The sequence below is a fragment of the Ixodes scapularis genome, unplaced genomic scaffold (assembly GCF_016920785.2).
Source record: "Ixodes scapularis isolate PalLabHiFi unplaced genomic scaffold, ASM1692078v2 PGA_scaffold7__128_contigs__length_106722199, whole genome shotgun sequence".
Taxonomy (NCBI): Eukaryota; Metazoa; Arthropoda; class Arachnida; order Ixodida; family Ixodidae; genus Ixodes; species Ixodes scapularis.
In genome coordinates this window covers 55,060,153-55,079,111 of record NW_024609882.1, presented here as the reverse complement: position 1 = coordinate 55,079,111, position 18,959 = coordinate 55,060,153, and the positions used below count along the sequence as shown (strand labels likewise).

At 48.3% G+C, this 18,959-nt stretch overlaps 1 protein-coding gene across 1 annotated transcript in view; it reads right to left on the bottom strand.

Annotated features, from left to right (window-relative positions):
• The window catches only part of LOC115320881 (putative nuclease HARBI1), a 28,465-nt gene extending 9,736 nt beyond the window's left edge, over window positions 1-18,729 (bottom strand). Inside the window, exons 1-4 of the mRNA XM_040221059.3 lie at window positions 18,584-18,729; window positions 17,970-18,404; window positions 16,843-16,988; window positions 15,800-16,227 (exon numbers count right to left, since the gene is read on the bottom strand). Coding sequence (XP_040076993.3) covers window positions 15,800-16,227; window positions 16,843-16,988; window positions 17,970-18,404; window positions 18,584-18,700 — 1,126 coding nt within the window. The 5' untranslated portion in view covers window positions 18,701-18,729. The remainder of the gene's footprint in view (window positions 1-15,799; window positions 16,228-16,842; window positions 16,989-17,969; window positions 18,405-18,583) is intronic.
• Between the last annotated feature and the right edge of the window lie 230 nt (window positions 18,730-18,959).

The following is an 18,959-nucleotide window of genomic DNA, read 5'->3' as shown; positions in this document are numbered from 1 at the left end:
TGACAGAGTCATCGGCTGACAAGCCTCAAACAAGTTGAAAGTATGTTTGCGTCATACCGCTGTATGTTTCAAACAGGTCGGCAGACAGTTTGTGTGCAAAATGGGTAGGAAAAATTAGACGACGAAAGGACGATGTATTTATTAGCCTTGTGCCCGCGGCTTAAAGGGGTACTCCGGCGCTTTCTTCCTGGTCTCCGATTTGCCCGAAAATTTGCTAACCATACCAACGAACATCGCTGAAATAGTATCCCATACATTAGGCCAAAATACATTTTCTTTAAGTTATTGAATCTACAATTTTCGTCCTCATAGTGCTTTTCAAACCCAAAATATCTACATGCAAGGATGAAAACATGACACAAACGGCAGGGAGTAGTTCACTCTTTGTACGGCAGACTTTGTTCCCAACTGATTTCCAGCCGGTTCACTGTGTCCAATGAATACTTTACATCATCGCTCAAACACCCCGCGGAGAAGCACGAAACAAATGCTCTGCAATTCCATTTCTCAACTGCCTATGAGGGCTATATAGCACTTCCATTGCGTTGACGGAATGTCTAACACTCGAGGACCCCAAAAACTTTTCTTCTACCAGCTTTGTCGAGTTCTATATTTTGTCTGCACTCTAAAACATTCCTGCGAATCTACTTACCCGCCAAACATACGAAGAGTTAATCTCTGCGATCTACGAAATCAGCTCAGCGAATGATGAGGCGGAACATCCATTTAGACCTCAAAGTTTAGTCTGCGCTGTGGCATTGTGCAATGCAAGCATGACGCTTTGCGTTGCGTAAGGCCACAGCGCAGACTTAACCTTGAGGTCTAAACGGATGTTCCGCTTCATCATCTGCTAAGCTGATTTCATAGATCGCAGATTTTGGCTCTTTGAGCGTTTTGCGGGTAAGTAGACGCGCAGGCATTTCTTAGAGTGTGGGTATATGTTGGTTCGCAGCCTTTTGGCCATGACATCAACAAGCAAGAAAATATATGATGTCTTGATACTTTTCTGCTTCGAATTTCGCTATGGCGAGTTTTTCGTTCTTTAAGCGGGCGTCAACTCACATCTGAGACTCTTACTGATCTTTTGCTGCAGTCTCATCTAAACAACCCACGAGTATCGCCATATCATAAGACCGCTAGAAAGACCTGTATTTAAAAAATTGGCCTCTCTCGTTCCTATGAATATAATCGACAGAGGCAATGTGCAACACGTTTTGCGCTCTGCTTGGTTAGCGTGCCACAGACAGGGTGTCGCGTAACACGGCGTTGCAAAACACCGTCGCACAAAGAGACACGTGACGTGACGTCACTGTGTCAAGTGATGTTATGTAATGTCTAATCACGTGATGTCATTGCTTCACGTAATGCCACGATGTAGCGTCATGGCATCACGCGACAACCGTTACACTGACGACGTCCCAAAAATACCATCCACTGAAATTAGTGCGACACTCGTGCCACCCATTTTAAGGAATTTCGACGGTTTTGCGGGACATTATGTCAAACTTTCCTTGTGGATCCCAGCCATTGAGTACATTTTGCGTTACAACATTTTCGCGTGAATAAAATATAGCTGGTTTTCTTTTTTTAGAACTGTAGGAACCAAAGTCTTGGCACTACATATTTGTGGGCATTGGCATACATTGACCGCCCACAGAACTAAAAACATAAAATAATGCATTGATAATTAAAGAGAGCGCACGTACTTCTTACAGAAGAATTAAAAAAAAAAAAAACTTTTTCAAACAAGATTAGTCGAATTCTATATTGTTTACTCTTTTTTTTTACTCGTAGTTTCGGTGTTCAAGAAAGTATTCCAATGCGAGTTATTACACAAAACACAAAGTTAGAATCAGATATGACAGATATACTGGATATATCATATATAAAATTAAGGAAACTGCCTATTGCTGCTGAAATGACTTTAATAAGCCCTTCCGTTCTGCCATTCTTGAAAACACCCGAGCATATATCCTTAGCAGCCAAAACATTATGACCATCTCTAAATCGAATGAATGAGCGTGATTAGGCGAAGCGACATCGCGTTATTTACAAACTTTTGATGCAGATGGTAGAGGGAACGGCGAGGGCGGGAATACAGGGTGGCTATTTTGTCCACTACATGCGCTTGTAATGGAAAAGGCTCCTGATTTAAGCGATATTTACAGATTGCAGATCGTTATGTAAAGATAACCATTGACAAGTTACACCCATTCGTGGCTTGTCTTCACTGCCAGAACCCACGTCCTCGCAATCTACATGAATGGCGCGACACGTTCTTACAAATCGGGTAAAATCAAACTTGAGGCACTTACCACGAACTTGTAGAAACCCTGCAAAGCAGTTTGCAACAATTTTGTGCGCCAGAGGTATATCAACACCGTATTAGGTGGGTGGAAGGTCGGGCTGCAAAACAAGCTGCTGCAGAGCGGGTTCTGTCACGTCCTCCTACGCTACTGTGCAACTGCCAGGATCGCGGCAGTTGAGAGTATAGAGCTTTTATGATATCATCCGGCAGAAATGAAAGGACCACTAATAAAATTACAGCAGGACACTTAAAGGGGCGGTGCAACAATATTCAATTCAAATGTTTTTTTGTGTGTGTGTTTTTTTTTTCACTTTACACGAGCTTACTCATTAGTGGGACCCAAGGATAGTCGCAAGCAACGCCACAGGCCAAGAGGCTCCGTTGTTGCTTAATATTTTCAAGGACAAAAGCGATCATTTTTATTCAATTTCTCCTTTGCAACATTTGACGACGTAACGTGGGGATCGCAGTACACCCCAATGACGATATTTGAATCCGGTTCATAGATTGCACCCGAGTATTGCGTGGCACTCGATTTGGGCTCGTGATAATTGATATCTCGAGAAGCATTCGGGTAGTGGCCCGTGTCCAATAGACCGATCTCACCAAGCGTTTGGCGCTTGCGCGAGGCAGCCATAACTTTAGTTCACAGGAGTCATTCGGCAGCGCACGAGACTGTTCGTGCCCTGCACGCGCAGAGTTCCAGCGAGGTTGCCGCACGCTCAGAAACACTAAAGTTCCCTCGATGCATTGCGGCAGCGGCGGCGTAGCCAAACTGGCTGGTGAGATCGGTCTATTGCTGCAACGACGAATAATAGCCGAGCCATAACAATGTCTGAACTCAGCGCGTGTCCTGTGCTTTGCCAGCCCTAGCCAACCCCAGCGCTTGGCTATGGTCAACATTGGCGGCATATAATCGGTTCCAGATCACGTGGCCGCTATTTTGGGCTGCGAGTTGAGGGGGTGAACGTTGCTCGTTTTAGGGGCGAAGCTCCTTAGGGTCTAGCCTTGCCCGTCCGGCGCCCGTGCTCACATCGATTGCCATCCCATCTGTCTTCTGAAAAACAGGAAAAAAATGCTTGCGCAGTCGACAGGATTCGAACCTGCGCGGGGAGACCCCAAAGGATTTCTAGTCCATCGCCTTAACCACTCGGCCACGATTGCGGGACGAGTATGGGGCTATGAGATGTGTTCGTAACTCAAGAGATGGGGATGTCATGGACGAAACGTTGCATGTAGCCGCTCAACATCTATACAGGAGAGGGCGCTGTGGTCAAATGCTCAAATGCGTATATAACCACGTTCTATACCACACAATCTCTTTCTGACATGGAAAAAGAGTCAGCACCATCAGAACTACCCATGAACAAAATCAGTATCATCAACACCACCAGAGCTTCGCCCCAATTAACATCATTCACCACGTGGAGATGTTTGTATCTTTTATAACTCCGTTTTTTCTTTATTTTTTTTTTCTGTGACTTCTACTGCGTGGAGTGAAAAACGAACGCGTGTCTCATAGCTCAATAACGTCAGGGATCCTTTCTAAGCGGTATTTGCGTAAAGTACAAAAATTGTTGCATCGCCCCTTTAAAGGGATACTACAACAAAATTTCGGCGCTCATTTTTTGGTCTATATGTGTTCAAAGGAGCAGCCTCATATCGAACATACCAATATCTTGTTAAAAAAGACACGAAAAGGAATTTTAAAACGAATTAAACGATTAGCAAAGAGCACCTGGTGGATGTCGCTAACGCCTCGCTTGTAATGCCCGTCTAGGAACCTTGACAGCTAGTGATGGAGGTCGTCTCGCCTCCGGCCACGACGAGAGAAGAGGGGCAGGAGGAACTCCCCTTTTCCCGAGAATGCCTTTTGTGTGTCGCAGAAGTCGCTATTGTCCCCCTACAAGATTATAGAAGATTAATTCCCGTCACTCAAAATTCGTACAAAAGCAGCCGCTTCGGTGGCTGGAACGACTAGGCCATCCTCTCGACATCAGCCTCGCCGTAGCTTTGCTCGTCTCGAGACGACCTACGTCACGATTGCGTTGGATGTCACGTGGTCTCCGCTGGGCCTTCTCTGAGCGCTTGCCAGAGTGGGCCGTTTATAACGAAAAATACAGCCGCCAGGCTCAAAATACAAACGTGCGACTGCCATTTACGGATATTCTGGATCATATTCAACCTATTTTTGAACACGACGGGAATATTTCAAATGTTGTTGAAGTATCCCTTTAAGACTGGACATTTCAGGGAGTCAGTTGCTTTCAGGGAGTCAGTTTCTCGAGCTGCCACTAGTCGGCGCGCCCTCCGCACGCTTTCCGGGCTCGCCGTTGTGTGCTGCGCCGGCCACCACCCGAGCTTTGTTTTCGTGTTCTTTTATGTTCCGCGTTGAAATCTTGCGTTTTCCTTAGTTCTTTTCGATATTTTAGGCTTTCATTTAATCACTTGATATCTATATCTTAACATAGCTCTTATATTTTCTTACTTATGGAATGGGATCGGAGAGCGAATGGATCGACGATACAAGGTTATGGCCTAAGCTTCAAAGACCACGTAAGTTCTTCACATTCATTCGCTTTTGTCGCTAATAAAGGGATGTAAACAGCATCGCGACATACGGAAATTTCAACTGACGCAGTAAGGTTCTCGCTGTAGTGCTTCTCGCTGCATGTACGCGCTTTAGACATCGTTTCCGTAAGTAAAAGCCGAACCGCATATAAGCGATTTAGCGAACGATGGCGACAACGACGAGAGTCAGGGACGAAGATTTCTCACTGTCGCCCGTCGCATCGCTCGGTTATTGGATTTCTAGAAAATGTCGCTGATCGCCTTGGTCACTTGCTCCCGTCGCGCGACTGACCGAGCGACAGCGAAGCGGGTCGCCGTCGCTTGTCTCGTCGCACGCCAAATCGGTTGCATGCGGTTTATGCTTAATTAATTTCCATGCAGACAGCATTGAACCGTTGGCGCCTCGATAATAAAGGACCCATGAATCGAATTTTGGGCTGGAGTAAATCAATTTATATTGGGATTTTACTCATAGCACATCGTTCAGTGGGCCAATAGAACAAAGGTAGAAAGTCAGAAGCCTGACTTTCGCTACGAAAATTTGCAAAACATAGCGGACTATTTCGTACCTCCTTCCCTTCGTAAACTCTCCGCCTTTTCACTGTGATACATCCGCGGACCCCGCAGCGCGACACCGGGCTGCTAGCCACCATAACCGGGCCCCCGCAGCGCGTCACCAGGGCCCAAGCGCACGTCACACGACACCGGACCTCACTTAATCCCTTTACCCCTAAGCTGACATTGCGGTGGAAGCTACGCGCTTGCCAGACCAATCAGCCTTCTCCCTTTCATCACCTGACCTCATTCTCTGCGGGTCGGTATGCGCGAGAGAGCATGATCACGTGGAAAATGTGTGGCTGGCCCAAGGAGCACGTAGCTTCCACAGCACTGTCAGCTTCGGGGTGAACGGGGTGGGGAAAGCAACTTGTCGGAATTTTGAGCGACGGGCTAATCTTCTAGGGGGACAATGGCTGTGTCCGGCTAGCGAGAGCGAGATTCCGAGCAAGAGGGGATTCCCCCCTTTCCGACTTCTTGAACTGTTTGGTACAATGCGCGATTTATGAGTTGAGGAGGAAAGCTAAACAGAAAAAAGTTGAAAAAGCGTTTCATGACTCCTTTAAGTGTAAACCGCATACAAGCGATTTGGCGAGCAACGAGACAAGCGACGGCGACACGCTTCGCCGTCACAGGGTCAGTCGGGCGACGAGGCAAACCCCATAAAAGCGACGGGAGCGAGCGACCAAGGCGGAGGGAGGAAGTGGCCGAGTGGGCTAACGCGTCTCAGCTCGGAGCGTGGAGCGAAAGCTTGCGCTGGGAACCTCCTGGGTTCGATCCCCGCCGCCCCCGCCCGTTTCGATCTGGATGAGTTTCGTACCGGCACGTGTTCGTGTGATCACTACTGCGTGATGCACGTTAAAAATCCCAGGTTAGCGGTTGTACCGCACTGGCTAAATTTCTCCTCTACAGCTAAGAGACCGATTACCCGTTGAGGCGCATCTTTATCAAGGCTGTATAAACATAAAGAGCAAGCCAATTTTTTTCGACCAAGGCGGTGAGCGACGTTTTTCAGAAAACCAAAAGCCGAGTGACGCCGCCAGCGACAGTAAGAGATCTTCGTCGCTGACTCTAGTCATCGTTTCCGTCGCTCGCTAAATTGCTTCCATGCGATTCGGCTTTTACTTACGGAAACGATGTCTAAAGCGTGCGCATGCAGCGAGAAGCACGACTGCGATAGCTTTACTGCGTGAGTTGAAATTTCTATATGTCGCAATGATGTTGACTGCACTTTATTAGCGACAAAAACGAATGAATATAATGAACTTACATGGTCTTTGAAGCCTAGGCCATAATCTTGTATCGTCGATCCATTCGCCTGTCCGATTCCATTTTATAAAGAAGAAAATACAAGAGCTTTGTTGTACTATAGATATCAAATGATTAAATGAAAGCCCGAAATATTGAACGACCTAAAGAAAACACAAGATTTTAACGCGGAAGGTACACGAAAACAAAGCTCCGGTGGTGGTCGGTGCCGCACACAACGCGGAGCAACTGCGAGAAACTGAAGGTCGGCATGGCGGCAGGGTCACGTGACGTCGAGATGGCGGTGCCCATGAAATGTTGCCTGAAAGGGTCTATACTCTATTTCACCTGATAAAGTACCGCAGAAAAGGCTACAAGCGCGGGCTCCTTGCTTAGGGGTACATGCCCTCACGCATTAAGGACAGCTGTCAACGCTATGAGCTCGCGCTTCTAGCTTTCGCTGTGGTGCAACATAAGGTGAAACGGAGTATACACGTAGCGCATTCGTAAAAACACCGCTTCACGTCTTCGTTTTTCACACGGCGCTCTGGCGGTGACGTCATGCTCTCCCACTGCGCAGGCGTGGCTAACCCCGTCGGCTTCACGGCGGCTTCCGTGACGAAGCATCTGCGTTGTTTTCTTTGTGTTTTATTTCTGAGGCGCGTCCGCTATGACCTTGAGCGGCCCCGCCATCTTCCGTAACAATAAATCTGCGTTGCGGTGCTTTTTCTTTTTTTACTGATATGCGTTTGTTTTGATCTTGAGCGGCCTCGCCGGCTTCCGTGACAAAGCGTCTGATATGACGCGTCGCAGCCCAATGGTACCCTCGGTTCCCTTTCACTCAACCAAGAGAACAATGGGAATTTAGGTGCCGTCAACAGCGCCGGGTTCGCTCCATGGGGCAGTTAATGCTTTCGTATTAAAATCAGTCGGAGACACGGTCGGCACCATACCGGCGTTGCCTTCCTCGGACAAACATTCGAAATTGTTTTCCTCTTCATTGCGACTTTGTAGGTTGTCTGACCACAAAGGCTGCACGTACAAAGCTGGCTCGCGTTCCCTTTAAAGCGCATTTCACACACTTGCAACCGAGAAAGACGAAGAGAGACAAGACCTGTTTTTAAGCCTCTTGCGACGTCTTAGTACCAGCTCCGCGGCAGCGCATCCGGTCCTAAGACGTCGCAAGAGATTCAAAACCAGTCTTGTTTTACACCGTCGTACTCGGTTGCACGTGTGAGAACTTAAAAAAGTGAGTTTTGTGTATGTTTATGCAGCCTAGAACTTGGTCTGCTCCAAGGGCGACGAGTCTCCCAGCTGCAGAAGAGCAATTTAGCCAGTGCAATACAAGCGCTACTCTGAAGTCTTTAACGTACACCACTCGGTAGTGATACACGACCGCACGCCGGTACGATGCTCATCCAGATCGAAACGGGCAAGGGTGGGGATCGAAGCCAGGATCCATGGGTTCTGCAGCGCGAGCTTTCGCTCCACGTGCTCCGAGCTGGGGCTCTAAGCTGGACGGCGGCGAGAAAACGGGCGAGAACACGTCACGAAGGGAGGAGGCTCTTAAGGACCCGCCCCTGAGGCGAACTGTGGCGAGTTTCGCTCTCCTTTCTTACATTTCCGACCCCCACTTTGGCTGAGACGTCACGCGAGTCTAGCGCCAATCGCCCCTACGTTTTCCCTACGGCGCGCCGACGGCGCAGGCGCCTGCTTCGAGGCTACGGTCGTCTGCTGCTGTCGTCTGCTACAATAGACTACTTCCATAAAGCCCTGCATGCAACACGGCGCGCGTTGCACTCTGGGAACCAGTTGGCCAGGGAGGAGGGTGGCATGGTTTCGGTTTCGATCGACACGTCGACAAGAAATGGTTTTCTGGTCCCGAGAGCGTCATTTGTGGTCTCTAAACTAACCTAAAGGACCAGGCCCCGAAGCTTTAGCACAAGTCTGAGACGTATAGCTTGTCTTAACACTTGCTTGTTGTATTTTTGTACTTGAGCCTTCCTGTTAGCGTTCCAATCGAGGTATTTGGACGAGCCAGTGCTGGGAATCTCGACGCTGCGAAGCTCGGGGATCTTGCTTGTATACGAATCAACAAGCTGTAGCAACCAATAAGCATGCATACATCGAGCTCGCGCCTTTATATTAGTGTTGTTGATCAGGAAGTTTGTTTGTTTCGTGCGTCCATAGACGAAATATTATTTTTTTGCAATTACTGTATTTATTAATATGCCTGAGTATGCGAGGTAAAACTCGGAGGCGCCATTGAAAAGCTAAATTTTGACACACTTCTTATCTCTTATCTGTACTGACCCGCAGCACTGCACGAAGTGAAGTCCCCACCCGCTTGCATTCCATTAATATTCAACATCGCGTATGCACATCAAGTTATCCTGCAATCATATAGGCAAATTCGCGCATACAGACCGTTTTGAAAAAAGCAAAAGTCGAGCACTTGTGTGAAGAATGTCGCACCGTTCCCCGGAAGTGCGCCGGACGGGCATGAACCCCCACGCGCCCGTCCGGCGCACGGTGCGACATTCTTCACACAAGTGCTCGAACGAATTCAAAGCGCGTTTGACGGTTGCTAAAATATTTGTTTTGTGTTTGTTTTTTTCCTGCCTGAGTATGCCGCGATAATTTCAGACACACCGTTCAGGCGCAGATCTTGGGCGTCAGTAAAAGCTCGTCCAAAAAGGCTTAGCGGGGAGTAGGGTACACTTGTTAGGGCCTCCGTCGTAGCTAGCCGATCTCAGCGTTTGCGAGAAATTAATCTTCTACCAGCATAAAATTCGAGTGGAAGATATATGATGACACGAGGAAGACATCATAGTAACTTTTGTGCAGTAATGAGGTCGAATTTATTGCGTTTCCTTAAAAGTTCATGCGTAAACGCTGGGCTCAACTTTGATACCCTGTGAGGATGCGGCTTTCTTTTCGCCCAATGAAGTAACAAGAAACGGACGTTTGGCAAACAAAATACGTATAAGGCTCCAGATGAACAAATTTCAGTTCTAGTTCAGTGGTACTAGACGGGATTATTGAAATTGAGCTTAATGCACTCGTAGGGTGAGGTGACTAAGCCACGTCTTACTACGTATACGCATGCGCACGCACAATATCCGGTGTTTCGGGAACCAAGGAAAGTTCCCCGGTCTTCGTTTTGTATCGCTCGAGAATGAGTCTATTGTACGTTCGTGAAAAGTCATATAATTGAAAACGCAAGCAGCGCGTTCAGTCGGGGAGTGATAGCATGAGGTCAAGCTGCTCGGTCGAAACCGAAACTGAGTGGCCAACTAGTTCCCAGAGTGCACTGCGTGGTATTTCGCCGCGATGGGGCGCGTCGGTTTTGGAAGTAGTCCATTCAAGGGACAGAGAGAAAAAGGCCGGACACGTCGCACTCGCGGGTTCTGCCGGCCCAGCGAGCGAAAATGACAAATTTTACAGGAGGAACGTTCCGTATGATGCAAGGCAATGCTAAATTTCAGGACGAGTGCACTCCACGCCTATAAATACGCGATTTGGACGCAGCTCGACGCAGAGCTGAACTCCGACGGCGCTCCCGTAAAGGAGGGGCCACCATGATAAAAGTTTTCTAGAGCTCCGACGTGAATCTAATCGATTTGCAGTGAATAAAAACTTAAATATTTGTTTATTTGCAGTGATCTGCGATAAAATAATGAATGCCACATTCACTCGGAGTGTTAAGTCGTCTGCTACGATCGGCGGCAAAGATGGAGCCAACAGCAAAGACGTCAAGATTAGATCCGCGAGTGTCGGCAGCCCAGCGCGAGCTACTATTGAATTTCATGGAACAACATCCCCAAATCGCGCTGGGAGCCGCTGATATCACGCCGGCAGTCACGCAGATGGAAAAAGATCAGCTCTGGGCTGAGCTCGTCGCCGAGCTCAACGCCATCGGGCCTGCCATCAAAAACAGGACGAGGTGGCAACACTATTGGATCGACAGGGTACGGGCTGCCATAAAGAGGCCGATGAGTTCCGCAGAAACAGCGGGTGAGTGTTCTCGACTTTTGATATTGGATGCATGGCTTGCGAATATGACGTATTCCGCGGTGTTAGAGGATAACGATTGCACATGACAAGTGTCACATTTACGGTATGAAGACTGAGGTTAGCATTGCAAATAAACCGCCAAGGGAGATGAGTAAGCTACGTCTGTAAAATTAAATTCAATCCATAGTTTCGACCAAGAAAAAAAAATAAGAACTCATATTGCTACGTTTTCCTTCAGAGGGACGGGCGGAGGCGCAGTACCTGACGAGGCCGGGAGGATAATTTCCATTGTCGGCCCCGATGCCGTGGAGGTTTCCGGGGCACCGGCGGTGCCGGGGCCACGGGTAAGCAGCTCTTTTGTTTTTGCCCAAGACGTTCAGACATGTTTTGCAGAACAAATTATTTAATTGTCTGCACATTTTGTGAAACCGAAACTTTTATTGAGTTACAGCTTCTCACTTTGGTAATTTTAGACAAATGTTTATCTATTAACCTTTTACCTGATGATTACCGATTACTTGATCGGAAAGTAGCAGTTGCAGCCTGCTGCTAAGAGGTACTCGGTAGAACACGCGACTATATCTGGCAAAGATGGCAGCATAAATACTATACTTAAGGAGGCTGCATTTAAAGTTTTCAATAAACAGTGAGGCCTCGTCGCACATGCCGACATGATTAGAGTGTTAATCTGGATGCTTCTGTTCAGTTATGGGGTCCAAATTTACTTGCAGCACATGCTATACTCGTCTTCACCTCAAAATGTCATGACCTGTGCAACCACAGGGATTGTAATTGTTCTTAGCAGTTGTCGAGAGTGATAAATATGGTTTGTGCAGACATTGTTAAATCACTGCAATGTCTGTTGTAACACAGTGAAAACTGGCACTCTGAGCGTGTTGAGGTACAAGAAGCCTCCTCGGAAGACAGCTGCAGCCACTTTACGTGAATTACACAAGTTTGCATGTGATCATAGATTTCTGTAGGGTTCTAGGAATGCCAAACATACTGACTTTCTTGTCTCTCCTACTGTTTCAATATTGCTCGATGATAGCGAGATTCACCTGAACCCCGTCACTTTCAGGTTGTACCATCGCCAGCTGCAGCAGGCAGCAGTGTATCTATTCGGGAAGTCCCAGGGACCAGTGGCACCGGCAAGTGTCTCGTACAGCTTGCGTCGATATTTAAGTTTTAGTTGACGTATATCCTGCCTATGTTAACAAATACGAAGGAAATCCAGAAACAGGACGAATGCGAGACTTTAGGCAGACGAGGAAAATGGTGTCCAGCACATATGTCCGCAAAACCACTCTATACCCTAAAAGTAGTAGTTAATGAAGGGGGAAGGGGGGGGGGATATTACGTTATCATTGTTTGCAAACAGAAATTGCTCCGAGTGCAGCCTGTGTCTTTTCTGCATGCGCTTTCGATATGGACCAGTTTGCTGTCTTCATAATGCAATGACTGCCCAAAAAGTGTGATAGCAGACTCGTCGCTGCCAGCTGCAGTTCCTGCCTTTTCTTATTGTCCTTCCCAGCTTGGTTCACAATCGCCTTTGTGTTTAGCTCAGAGCCAGCCGCCCAGCCGCCTCCGCCCCCGCCCCCGCCCCCGGTGTCCCCGAGTAGAGCGGCATTCTGTCGACACAGTGGCCGAGCAACTCATCAGAGGCCAGCAGCGACTAGTGGAGCTGGCCGTGGCTAGGCTTGCTGCCCTTGAGCAGGTACCCGTATAAGACAAATTCCTTAATGCCCTACGAAGTTTTTTGATGGGTTGATGACTGGTATTGGTGCACATGCCTTTTCCCTTGTTACCAAAGACAAGAAGACTGCCGCATCAGGCACTGCATGCATTTGAAGCGTTTTACGACCAGGTAGTAGTTTGGTCACTACAATGATAGTTAAGAAAAAGGAAAAAAAGATAACATCTGTCAATTCAGTGTTTCTGGTATGTGTGAGGACAGTGAAGAGTATACAATGGCACAATTTACGAAACTTGTAAAAAAAGGCACCCCCGGCCATCTTATAACAGGCTGAAGGATTTAGTAAGAGTTATTAGAAAAATACACGTCATATATGCCATGATATATGTTCCAGAATCATCAGGTGGTGCTCTGCATAAAGGTCAGAGTTCAACAGGGCACACATATGTACACACATAACAAAAAAGTGCATATATAACCCTCGGAGCATTAAACGTTCATAATTTTTACTCTACTTATATATATATATATATATTCACAACTGATTTCAAGGAACATAATTAAGTGATATTTCCCAGCGTTTATTTATTCACCGTGATAGAAGTTGCTGTCTCCCCTTCCGAGGAGCATGGTGTACTCTCAGTGCCAATATTTTAGTTCTCCTGAGATTCTAACCCAGAGCATGCGAGACTTTAGGTTTATTTTCTGATAATAAACCTTTCAGTTGTTAGTCGGCGCTCGTCCTGTCCAGTTCCTTCCTCTGTCCTTGTAAACTTCGTGCTGTTTTATTATGAATATGTAGATGGCTTGAAACACAACGCCGACTGAAGTATGTTCTGCAATCATTCAATATGGGTGACCTGTAGTGGGAATGGTCATCATTCAAAACTTTTGCCATTCCAGCAAACCTCGGCTATCCGGCAGCTCACACTGGTGCTCCTGCTGCTGGTCCTGATGACCTCGGCCACCCGGCAGTCATGCCTGCCTCTGCCTGCAGGCCCCCCACTCCGCCGCCTCTGGACTAAGCTGCCTCCTGGCAGCTTTTCTTATATTTATTATTTTTAAATCTATTTTTGTTCACCAAGACGTGGCTTTAATGTTTTTTTCCTTCTAATGTACATAATATTTCAATCACAAGAAGTACATTTCTTTTTGCAGACCAATGTAAATATTTATGTCACAAGATGGTAATTGTTACAATGGAATTGTTATCAACTTCTGTTGTACAAGATGGAGCCATTTTATTTTGTTCTCACAGTGCATGATGGTTACTTTTATAACGTAACTCTGGCCCCTAAAATGCGTTTACAAGGTTGTAGCATTATGTGAAAGAGGCTAGTGTATTACTGGTGACACCTGCAAAATCGACGACATCTATCGGCTAGAATAAAACATTGTGGAGGCAGGTTCGCTCACCGACCATTTCAAGCGAATGAAATATTAACAGCACCTGGCCGCCTAAAGACGAAGCCGTGAAAGTGGGTTCAAAAACATGTGATGAAAATAGCCAATAATCCGACATAGCTTCTTTTGAAAAAACACAAGTAGCAATCAGCGGTTCGGCATTCCTGGCCACCGGCTGAATATGTCCACCTTTCGTAGCAACAAGCCAAAAAAACACTACTTTTACTAAGCGTTGTGGCTATATACACACCGCTAACATTCATGTTTTCGAACAGCATACTCTACGAGTTGTACAAGCACCTGACTGTGGCGAATCCTTCCCGGAACCTCTTTGCCATGAATTTGTTTATGTCAAATTAATTCAGAGACAGGGACTAACAACCATAAGATGTGTGGACTGCACAGACCTAAGCATCTGCTCCAAAATACTGCATATCTCGCAACACATGCAAGCAATATGGGAAATCGGAATTAAACATAGTGACTGTCTTATCGGGTTTGAATGAAATGCGAACAGTGACGGAACTTCCAGCAGAACACCGGTGCAGTGTGGACGCTTGGGTTGTGCTGGGCAAGGCTCAAGCACATCGAAATAGGACGCACCCGCTCGCAGCGCTCTATTCTCCACCCCAAAGTTTTATCGGTTTCCGGATGCCTCCTGCAGGTGCAGCACCTGTTGACGGCCACGGGCTCTGGTGTTTGCATTTCATTCGAACCCAATAGTATGGTGAAAAATCTAAAAAAATGCACATTTGATAGCAAGAACATTTTTGCCTGTTGGCATCTGCTAGATATGGCAAGGGTAAATGAGGTTCCTCACTCAGATAAGTTGAGACCAAAGTTAATCACAACCAGCCACGGTGCACCACCTCAAAGATGCAACATAGTGGGCAGAATTACTTTGAACGGCACTGCTTGTTCTTTCTTGCAAACATCCTTTGCAGTCTTGTCATTACTGTGTCAGGGACCTTCATCAGCCGATCTCCAGAAAAAAGCTCCAAGTGCCACAGCAGAAATCAAAATCATTACAAGTGCCCATGCAATCCAGGAACCTGTGGAGCTTGCGACCAAAACATTAAACACAAGTTGGAAGCACTACACGTGTCCATGCAATCCAGACCTGTGAAGCTTGCACCCAAAACAATAGATACAATTCAAAAGTACTACACGTGTACTGCATCCAGGCCTGTGGAGTTTGCACCCAAAGCATTGGACAGAATTCAAAAGCGCTATACGTGCACATGCAATCCCGACTTGCGGAGCTTGCACCTAAAACAATGAAGACAAGTCAAAAGCACTACAAGCGTACACGCAAGTTAGAACTGAGGAGTTTGTGCCCAAAAGATTGAACACAAGTAAAACATGCTACATGTGCCCCATGCAATCTACACCTGTGGAATATGTACCCAAAACATTGAACACAAGTGAAAAATGCTACATGTGCCCCATGCAATCCAGACCTGTGGAGCGTGCACTCAAAGCATTGAAAAGAAGTAAAAAAAACGCTACACGCACCCCACGCAATCCAGACCTGTGGAGTTTGTGCCCAAAGCACTGAACAGAATTCAAAAGCACTACACGTGCACATGCATCCAAGCCTGTGGTGCTTACACCCGAAACATTAAAACACCTTTCCTATGCACACACACAGAGACCAAACAAGCTCTCTCCGGCACAACATCCGCAACACTGTACACACTGACACAGACTCCAAAATGGCTTCGGCACATCCACGGCGCAGCACACACACACACAGAGTCCAGAATGGCTCTGGCATAACACCCACCACACTGTACACATGCACAAAGAAGGTACAAGATGACTCTGGCACATCCACATCACTGTACACAAGCGCACACGAAGTCCGAAATGGCTTCGGCACAACATCTACCCCACTGTACAAACACACACGCACACACACAATTCAAAGAGGCCCCGGCGACGAGTTACAGTGCATCGCTGGTGCTGGCGGCGACGACGGGTGCGACGCAGTCGTTCACGGACGCGTTGCAGGTGGGTTGTGCTCGGCAGAAGCACAAGGCGGTCCCGCACAGCCTTGCCCTGACTGTTGAGACGCCTCGACTGGAGGCCCCTCCGCTCGCGAGCTGCGTCAGCGCTTTCTTCTTCATCATTGTCCCCGTCAGAACTGCTGTCTGAGTCTGACTGTGGCTCTGGCTCGGCCTCTCCTGAGCAGAGGCAGACATTCTGGAGCACCGCACAGGCTGCCACGATCGTGCCGGCGATCTTCGGATGTTGGTAAAGGGTCCGGTGCCTGTGCAAGCACCGGAACCTGCTCTTCAGCAGCCCGATGCAGCGCTCCACGACTGCCCTCATGGAGGCCTGGGCCTGATTGTATTGCCCAGACGGCGTGCCAAGTGCTGGACGCCCAGGCACAGGAGTCATCAGCCAGGGCTCCAGGGGGTACCCACTGTCGCCTCCATAAAAAGAAGTATGACTGTTCCTTAGACATCTGAACCACTCCCTACGCTTTGCACAAGTGCTACCGATCATGTATATAGTCCCTCACTCGTATCATTTGAGGAGAATGCTTTCACAACAACCAATCAACGGGTATTATTTAGTTTTAATCAATTGCTGCAGTAAGTCCGAAAACAATACCCAGTAGTTTGCTGACGCCTTTGTGCGTGCGTCGTATCGATCTATAGTGTGTCGTTCTTGGAGGTATAGAGTGCTCTACTAAAACACCCTACTAGTGAAAAGTAAGTGCTTCATAACAAAGATGCTTTGAAACTGCTAATGCATGTTCTAATCCTGTATCTCAAGCACTAAAATTTCTCCACGAACCTTGACTTGACTTAAATGGTGGTCGCCTTTGACTGAAACATTAAGGCCTGTCCACACACTTGCGTTTAACTACAACCGACTGAGACAAGACCGGTTTTTAAGCCTCTTGTGATGGCTTACGACCAGCTCCGCAGCAACGCATCCGGTAGTAAGACGCTTAAAAACCGGTCTTGTCTCATTTGGTCATACCTGGCTGCAAGTGTCTGAACGGGCCTTCACGGTGCTGAGTTAAGATCACTCATCAAGCAGGTACTCATTGTGCCTGACAAGATGGCCAGCAACGCACTCTTGGCGCACCCACGAACGCCTCCACACATATGAGTCGTGGGTTGAGCCGGGCATCCTTGGGTCGGTGGCCGGGATACGCAGGTCGGCGTCAGACACCTAGAATAAAAAGGGCACTCAGAGGGAGGTAGGACAGATGCTGGCGCACAGTTTGTACAGTTGTCGCATACATTCCTCAATTTTTACAGGTCGCTTTCTTGTCATACAAGTGTTCCTCGACAAGTTTGAATAGCACCAGGTCCACCCAGTGGCATAGCCAGGAGGGAGGCTTTTGGGATTTCAGCACGTTCCCCCCCAGCCGAACCTGTACTATACACATACATTTAGAGCCTTCCACCGCTCCGCCCCCCAAGTCATGGACATCCCAAGCACCTACGCCCCTTCCCTATTAAGAAAAATTCCTGGCTACGCCACTGCGTCTACCGGAGGCACAATCATATACGACTCGGGAATGTCCCTGGCCAGAACACTTACGAAAAAGAGTAAGGCTATAGCACGACGTCGTGCACCTTGACCGGAGATGGCCATAAGCACGACGAGGAGGGATCATGCCATTCGGGTCACCCTTTTCGGACAGCGCGTGTATCACTGTTAACCGTGTCAACCAACCCGACTAACCCCCCCCCCCTCCCCCCCAATCCCCCTTGCGTTCACTCCACTTAGCAGCGACAGTCTGTGGCTGCTCATTACAAAACTATCAACCCAGTTCGTCCCCCGTACACGCCACTTCGCGGTGTCCAGCCGGCAACTCAAGCCCCGCTGTCCGTCATTACACGCCTTCGGAAAGGGAGTCCCATACCATTTAATTCAGCAAAGTTTCCTCGACAACTTTTTTTTTTTTTTTTTCACCTATAATTGTAAAAAATGAAATGTCTTAAACATCGCCAAAAAAGTATGTCCACTTTCTGGATTGAACCCAGGTCCGCTCCGTGACAGGCAGACACCTTCCTACTAAGTTATGCTCCAACTTCAGATATTCGTTTTATACGAGACCTAACTCTATTGATGTAAATACGATTTGGTATTCACTTCGTGTGCGTCTGAGATCAACGCGAACTGGAAAATATATATTGTACTTACCACCATGACGTTCAGGGCGTAGTACAGTTTTCTACACCAGTAGAGCGCCTTCGTCACGGTAGGGTCGTACTTAGAGGGTCTCTTTATTGCGACGAAGGTGCCGTCGACGCATCCGACGACTCCGGGCAAGGAACCGCGACGAAGGAAGGCTTCTTGCGTCGCCGCCCGTTTCTCCGCGGTCTCGGGGAAGGCGATCCACCGGGGACCGAGGCGGCGCACGATGGCCGTAGACATGGCGCGAACACATGCGCTGACGGTGGTCTGATGAACAGCGAGGTGCCGGTCGCTGGCCACTTGCCCCTGGTATCTTCCAGTGGCGTAGAATCGCAGCGCACAAAGCACCTGCTGCTCCACCGTCATCACCGTCCTTGCGCGTCGCTGCCGCCTCAACGCCGCGTCGTCTTCAAGTTCGTCGCAGAGCCACCGCACGATGTTCTTAAGCGCGAAACACATGTACGACGAAACCGTCCGATCCGACGTCCCACCAGGCAATACGACGGTCGAAAGCGAGGGTTTTCAACGCTCTCCGATGCTACGAAAACCCTCGCCCCCCAAGGTCATTCCGGCAGTCCGCACGTCGGATAGGAAGGTTAAGTCGTACATGTGTTTCGCGCTTTAGACAATCGGTAGTGCCGGCGGAACTCGTCGTCGTCCATAACAAACGCGTCGACGTGCGTGAAAAAACGCCGTCGTCGGCGAAACCACAAGTATAGCAACTCGTACGCCGCCATCTTCGCTTCTCGCTCTATCTCGCCACTGCTCGCCCCTCTCCACCCGGGCGCGCTTTTCGAACTCGCGGCGAGTCACCGTGACATCACCATGACGTCGCGGGGAATTCGCCGGCGAGATTGCGTTTTCAAGTTGGGCGACTCTATCCGCGCCACGGTGACGTCAGCGTCTAAGGAGTTGCCTGCTCCAAGGTCAGTTGCGGCGCCGACCAATCATGGCGGTCGGCGCCTCGGCGAGTTTTCTCGCCGCTTCTCGCCGCCG